The sequence below is a fragment of the Oncorhynchus keta genome, chromosome 1, assembly GCF_023373465.1.
Source record: "Oncorhynchus keta strain PuntledgeMale-10-30-2019 chromosome 1, Oket_V2, whole genome shotgun sequence".
NCBI classification, from domain to species: Eukaryota; Metazoa; Chordata; class Actinopteri; order Salmoniformes; family Salmonidae; genus Oncorhynchus; species Oncorhynchus keta.
In genome coordinates this window covers 12,729,152-12,735,828 of record NC_068421.1, presented here as the reverse complement: position 1 = coordinate 12,735,828, position 6,677 = coordinate 12,729,152, and the positions used below count along the sequence as shown (strand labels likewise).

Below are 6,677 nucleotides of genomic sequence, written 5' to 3'. Positions count from 1 at the left end.
CAGCCTTCAATAGCCTGAATAGGCTACACTTTGCAAAATAATATTATACGAATTTCATGCTATTACAGGTAAATGAACAGAATACATACATAAACCAAATTAGTGAAACGTTTAGATGTAATAATGCTGTATAATAGCCTCTTTTAGACATGCTTGCATTTGCTCAGTAAAATTCTGAAATGAAGAACATTGTCAGACATGGTTTCCACTTATTCAACAGGCTCTTCAACAAGTGAATTCATGTCAGAGTTCTTCCCGGGACAAGTTTTGCCCAGAGGGCATACTTTATTAGTGTCAGTGTGCAATGCTGTCAGTGACTCTTCTCCTGTTCATTTCGTCTCCAGTCAAGTTTCTTTCTCGCTGAAAATTCCCTTCCTGGCTCCTTCTCACTCTCTCTTTGTGTGTGTATGTGTGACTGACTGTGACTGTAATCTCCCACGTTCTTTTTTTCCGCTAAAATGTTCCTTCTGGCCTATTTCCTCGTCCCGGATCACGGAAGAGGGACAACCCTCCTCTACTGAAGTCTGCCCCTCTGATCAACTGACCGACTGAAGATTCACACACAAGTGTGTGTGTAGAGAGCTACGGCGAGAGACACACAATTTTAGCCTCGAAGTTCAGTTGTTGGAACGCATTTCCAGCTCGCTCTGATATCAGAGAAATTAAAGGAATGTGGACTATTTCCCATGGAATTACCCGTGAGGATTAACTCGCGATAAGAAACCGTCGCCCGTGCTTGTGTTTGACCGTGGACGGGAGTATATGTCTAAGGTATATGAACCTGCTCGGTGTTCTGTAGCCGCAGAGCTCATGCATGGTGAGTTTGAGACAGGCAGTTTGCTCCAGTCCAACTTCACAGTGAAAAGCAAGTCGGGAGAAATGATGCGAACAGCACGAAAGTTTTAAGCAAACTTTTACTTGAGTCTCTAGAGAAAACACGAGTAGGTAATTGGTCTCTTTTCAGAACAGTAAATTGTCCTTCCAAGTTTGGGAATTTAGTTTACGGTGTGCAAACGCCACGGACAGAATGAACATCACTGGGCGCGTGGTACTTGCGCTGTTGCTCGCCCTGCTGGTGGGCTTTACCGGGGGCACACAAGCCCAAGTAGTGTCCGCCAAGGTGATGCGGTCGTCAAACGTGAGGCGAGATGGTGAGTCTCAGTTTTTGATTTGTGTCCATGTTGTGTGAATGTACAGTAACAAGTGTTTCAACAACAAAGCAACTGGTGATTTGGACGAACTGTCTGTAGCCTATAATGGGTGGTAATATGGTTACTCTTAGTAATGAATTGAGTTCTGATCACAATGGATTTATACTTGCAGTTGTTTTGTTACAGATGACATTGAAAGAGGTCCTTATGAACAATGTTGGTTAATTAGGCCTAGACACATCAGACTTCTACAATGTATTCTAAAATATCCACATTAACAAAACTCAATTGAATTATAAAACAATGAAAGGTGAATATAGAACTATAGAAGTTGAATGTGATCTTGATAGACAGTCCATGTCATAAGTGGCCTGTCAGGAGAAGCCTAGATGTTGTTTCATCTAGTGGTGTGTATGTCTTAGTCCGTGGTGATGAATGACCTGCCTACACCAGGGAAGTCAGCTTTTTGTGTTGACCTGTTCAAATGACCTAGACACACTATTGTTACTTTGTCTGAGAGAGAGACCGAGGGAGAGCGGAGGTGATCGAGAGCAGAGGAGCGAAGGCAGATGAGAGGGAATGAAAGAGAGCTGCATGGGGCAATGGAAAGAATAGGGGGAAAGACAAACCGAAAGGGCGAGAGACCCCATTTAGGATATAGGGCACAGGCAGCAGGAGGAGAAGAGAGAGTACCAGTTGAGTTTTCTGACCTGTGAATATTGTTGACCTGCTGGTCCTCAGTGTTGTAGAACCACAATAACATTGTCCTCAGTGTTCTAGAACCACAGAAACATTGTCCTCAGTGTTGTAGAACCACAGTAACATTGTCCTCAGTGTTGTAGAACCACAGTAACATTGTCCTCAGTGTTCTAGAACCACAGTAACATTGTCCTCAGTGTTCTAGAACCACAGTAACATTGTCCTCAGTGTTCTAGAACCACAGTAACATTGTCCTCAGTGTTCTAGAACCACAGTAACATTGTCCTCATTGTTCTAGAACCACAGTAACATTGTCCTCAGTGTTGTAGAACCACAGTAACATTGTCCTCAGTGTTCTAGAACCACAGTAACATTGTCCTCAGTGTTCTAGAACCACAGTAACATTGTCCTCAGTGTTCTAGAACCACAGTAACATTGTCCTCAGTGTTCTAGAACCACAGTAACATTGTCCTCAGTGTTCTAGAACCACAGTAACATTGTCCTCAGTGTTCTAGAACCACAGTAACATTGTCCTCGGTGTTCTAGAACCACAGTAACATTGTCCTCAGTGTTCTAGAACCACAGTAACATTGTCCTCAGTGTTCTAGAACCACAGTAACATTGTCCTCAGTGTTCTAGAACCACAGTAACATTGTCCTCAGTGTTGTAGAACCACAGTAACATTGTCCTCAGTGTTCTAGAACCACAGTAACATTGTCCTCAGTGTTCTAGAACCACAGTAACATTGTCCTCAGTGTTCTAGAACCACAGTAACATTGTCCTCAGTGTTCTAGAACCACAGTAACATTGTCCTCAGTGTTCTAGAACCACAGTAACATTGTCCTCAGTGTTCTAGAACCACAGTAACATTGTCCTCAGTGTTCTAGAACCACAGTAACATTGTCCTCAGTGTTCTAGAACCACAGTAACATTGTCCTCAGTGTTCTAGAACCACAGTAACATTGTCCTCAGTGTTCTAGAACCACAGTAACATTGTCCTCAGTGTTCTAGAACCACAGTAACATTGTCCTCAGTGTTGTAGAACCACAGTAACATTGTCCTCAGTGTTCTAGAACCACAGTAACATTGTTCTCAGTGTTGTAGAACCACAGTAACATTGTCCTCAGTGTTGTAGAACCACAGTAACATTGTCCTCAGTGTTGTAGAACCACAGTAACATTGTCCTCGGTGTTGTAGAACCACAGTAACATTGTCCTCGGTGTTGTAGAACCACAGTAACATTGTCCTCGGTGTTGTAGAACCACAGTAACATTGTCCTCGGTGTTGTAGAACCACAGTAACATTGTCCTCGGTGTTGTAGAACCACAGTAACATTGTCCTCGGTGTTGTAGAACCACAGTAACATTGTCCTCAGTGTTGTAGAACCACAGTAACACTAACAACCAACAGGTGTCATTTAGTTTAGCCTGGAGACTACAGCCACATCCAGAGCAGAATGCCTACATTATAACAGCCTGTCTCTCTAATTCACACACAGCTGTCTGCTATGAGCCTCTTTCTGGGCAGAGAAAGAGGAAAATACCACAGTATCACTTACACCTCTGTGCCATGCTCTCTAGGCCCTGGTTCGTCTCGCACTCCTGTGTTTGTGTGTGTGTGTGTGTGTGTGTGTGTGTGTGTGTGTGTGTGTGTACGCTCCGTATGCACTAAGAGTCTCAGCGGAAGAGGCCCATGCTAATGGATTGGGTAATTTGGGTCTGTATGCAGATTGTTGTTAGGTTGATCTGATCTCCAGTGTTTGGATCCTTTCAATACTCCAACCTCCCTTTACTTCTGACAGGTGTGTGTGTGTGGACACATTAGCAACATTCATCAAAATTGTTAAAAGGTGATGAAAACAATTGCAACAAATGCAACAGTTGGACAATGAAGATCCTACAAACTGTTTGATTTAAAAAATAAAATATAAATAAAAATAAAATAAAAATATATATGTGTGTGTGTAGAGAGAATGATTTATTTCAGATTTTATTTATTTCATCACATTCCCAGTGGGTCAGACGTTTACATACATTGGGTCAAATGTTTTGGGTAGCCTTCCACGAGCTTCCCACAAAAAGTTGTGTGAATATAGGCCCAGAACCTCCTGACAAAGCTGGTGTAACTGAGTCACGTTTGTAGGCCTTCTGGCTTGCACACGCTTTTTCAGTTCTGCCCACAAACCTTCTATAGGATTGAGGTCAGGGCTTTGTGATGGCCACTCCAATACCTTGACTTTGTTGACCTTAAGCCATTTTGCCACAACTTTTGAAGTATGCTTGGGGTTATTGTCCAATTGGAAGACCCATTTGCGACCAAGCTTTAACTTCCTGACTGATGTCTTGAGATGTTGCTTCAATATATCCAGTCCCTCCTGCAGCAAAGCACCACCACAACATGATGCTGCCACCCCCGTGCTTCACGGTTGGGATGGTGTTCTTCGGCTTGCAAGCGTCCCCCTTTTTCCTTCCAACATAATGATGGTCCTTATGGCCAGACTAGAGGACATTTCTCCAAAAAGTACGATCTTTGTCCCCATGTGCAGTTGCAAACCGTAGTCTGGCTTTTTTATGGCGGTTTTGGGGCAGTGGCTTCTTCCTTGCTGAGCGACCTTTCAGGTTATGTCGATATAGGACTCGTTTTTACTTTGGATATAAATACTTTTGTACCCGTTTCCTCCAGCATCTTCACATGGGCCTTTGCTGTTGTTCTGGGATTGATTTGCACTTTTCACACCAAAGTATGTTCATCTCTAGGAGACAGAACGCGTCTCCTTCCTGAGCATTATGGCGGCTGCATGGTCCCATGGTGTTTATACTTGCGTACTATTGTTTGTACAGATGAACATGGTACCTTCAGGCATTTGGAAAATGCTCCCAAGGATGAACTAGACTTGTGGAAGTCTACAATTTGCTTCCGAGGTCTTCGCTAATTTCTTTAGATTTTTCCATAATGTCAAGCAAAGAGGCACTGAGTTTGAAGGTAGGCCTTGAAATACATCCACAGGTACACTTGACTCATACTATTTCAATTAGCCTACCAGAAGCTTCTAAAGTCATGACATTTTCTGGAATTTTCCAAGCTGTTTTCCAAGGCACATTCAACTTACTGTATGTAAACTTCTGACCCAATGGAACTGTGATACTGTGAATTGTAAGTTAAATAATCTGTCTGTAAATAATTGTAGTTTTGCACAGTTCCACAAGTATGTCAGTAGCAGGATATCCTCAGATTAAAAATCAACAGGCTTGGCTGTAAATAACACCTATCTATACACACACACACCTGTCTACATACTTTACATTGTTTGCAAGATCAGACATAATACCACTGTATCCCAGTGTTCATTTTTGGAAGTTGCTTTAATTTAATCTGTATTAGATGTCTGTCAGGCTCTTTGATATGATTGGACCAAGGCGCAGTGTGTATAGAGTTCCACGTGTTTTAATTCATCGAAACTCACCAACAAAACAATAAACAGCAAACGAGACGTAACGACTGGAGTGCTCACAGGCACTACACAAAAACAAGATCCCACAAACTAAAGGTGGAAAAAGGCTGCCTAAGTATGATCCCCAATCAGAGACAACGATAGACAGCTGCCTCTGATTGGGAACCATACCCGGTCAACAAAGAAATAGAAAAACTAGAATGCCCACCCAAATCACACCCCGACCTAACCAAATAGAGAAATAAAAAGGCTCTTTAAGGTCAGGGCGTGACAGTACCCCCCCCAAGTTGCGGACTCCGGCCACAAAACCTGACTCCATGGGGGAGGGTCTGGGTGGGCATCTAGCCTCTGTGGTGGCTCCGGTTCGGGACATAGGCCCCGCTCCGCTCGCTGATCCCTCCGCTTCCGTAGAACCGGACCGTGGATCTTCGCCGGAGGTTCCAGACCGTAGATTGTCGTCGGGGACTCCGGACCGGAGATTGTCGTCGGGGACTCCGGACTGGGAACCCCCGCTGGAGGCTCTAGGCTGCAGACCATCACTGGAGGCTCTGGACCGTCGCTGGAGGCTCTGGACCGCCGACCGTCACTGGAGGCTCTGGACCGTCACTGGAGGCTCTGGACCGTCACTGGAGGCTCTGGACCGTCACTGGAGGCTCTGGACCGTCACTGGAGGCTCTGGACCGTCACTGGAGGCTCTAGGCCGCAGACCATCACTGGAGGCTCTGGACCGTCGCTGGAGGCTCTGGACCGTCGCTGGAGGCTCTGGACCGTTGCTGGAGGCTCCAACGAACCATACCCGGCCAACAAAGAAATAGAAAAACTAGAATGCCCACCCAAATCACACCCCGACCTAACCAAATAGAGAAATTAAAACGCTCTCTAAGGTCAGGGCGTGACAATGTCTACTACTTTTTACATTTTAAATTCCACAAAAACTTAACACCAGTCAAAATAAAGTAGTCTGTCTTGTGGTGTCGAGACGATGTGTTAAGTGTCTGACGCAGCTTTAGCGTTCTTATCGATGCAACGGAAATATAATGTATTCCATTGAACCCAATTCAGCCATTCCCGGGGTGTGTCTGACAGGGTTCTGCAGGCATAACGTTACCTGGCATAATGTTACCTGGCATAATGTTACCTGGCATAATGTTACCTGGCATAACGTTACCTGGCATAACGTTACCTGAAAAAAAGTATGAAAGAATCGCAAGAGTAAAATGAAACCGATCCATCCGAGATTTAAGTGTCAAGTGAATTTTTCAAACACAGGAAATAGATGTCTGAAAAACACAGATCCTGAGGTGGGTGGGGTGCGTTGCTAGCACTCGTGTGAACAGGTACAGTGTGAACAGGTACAGTGTGAACAGGTACAGTGT

The 6,677-nt window shown here is 44.4% G+C and overlaps 1 protein-coding gene across 2 annotated transcripts in view; it reads left to right on the top strand.

The window, feature by feature from the left end:
* Positions 1-212: 212 nt before the first annotated feature.
* Positions 213-6,677, top strand: part of pdgfd (platelet derived growth factor d) — a 137,836-nt gene continuing 131,371 nt past the window's right edge. The window contains exon 1 of one of the 2 annotated variants that reach the window (XM_052505380.1): positions 213-817. In XM_052505380.1, the coding sequence (XP_052361340.1) occupies positions 763-817 (55 nt within the window). In that variant the 5' untranslated portion in view covers positions 213-762. Of the gene's footprint in view, positions 1,152-6,677 lie in introns of both variants that reach the window. The other variant, XM_052505364.1, reaches the window with a different exon arrangement.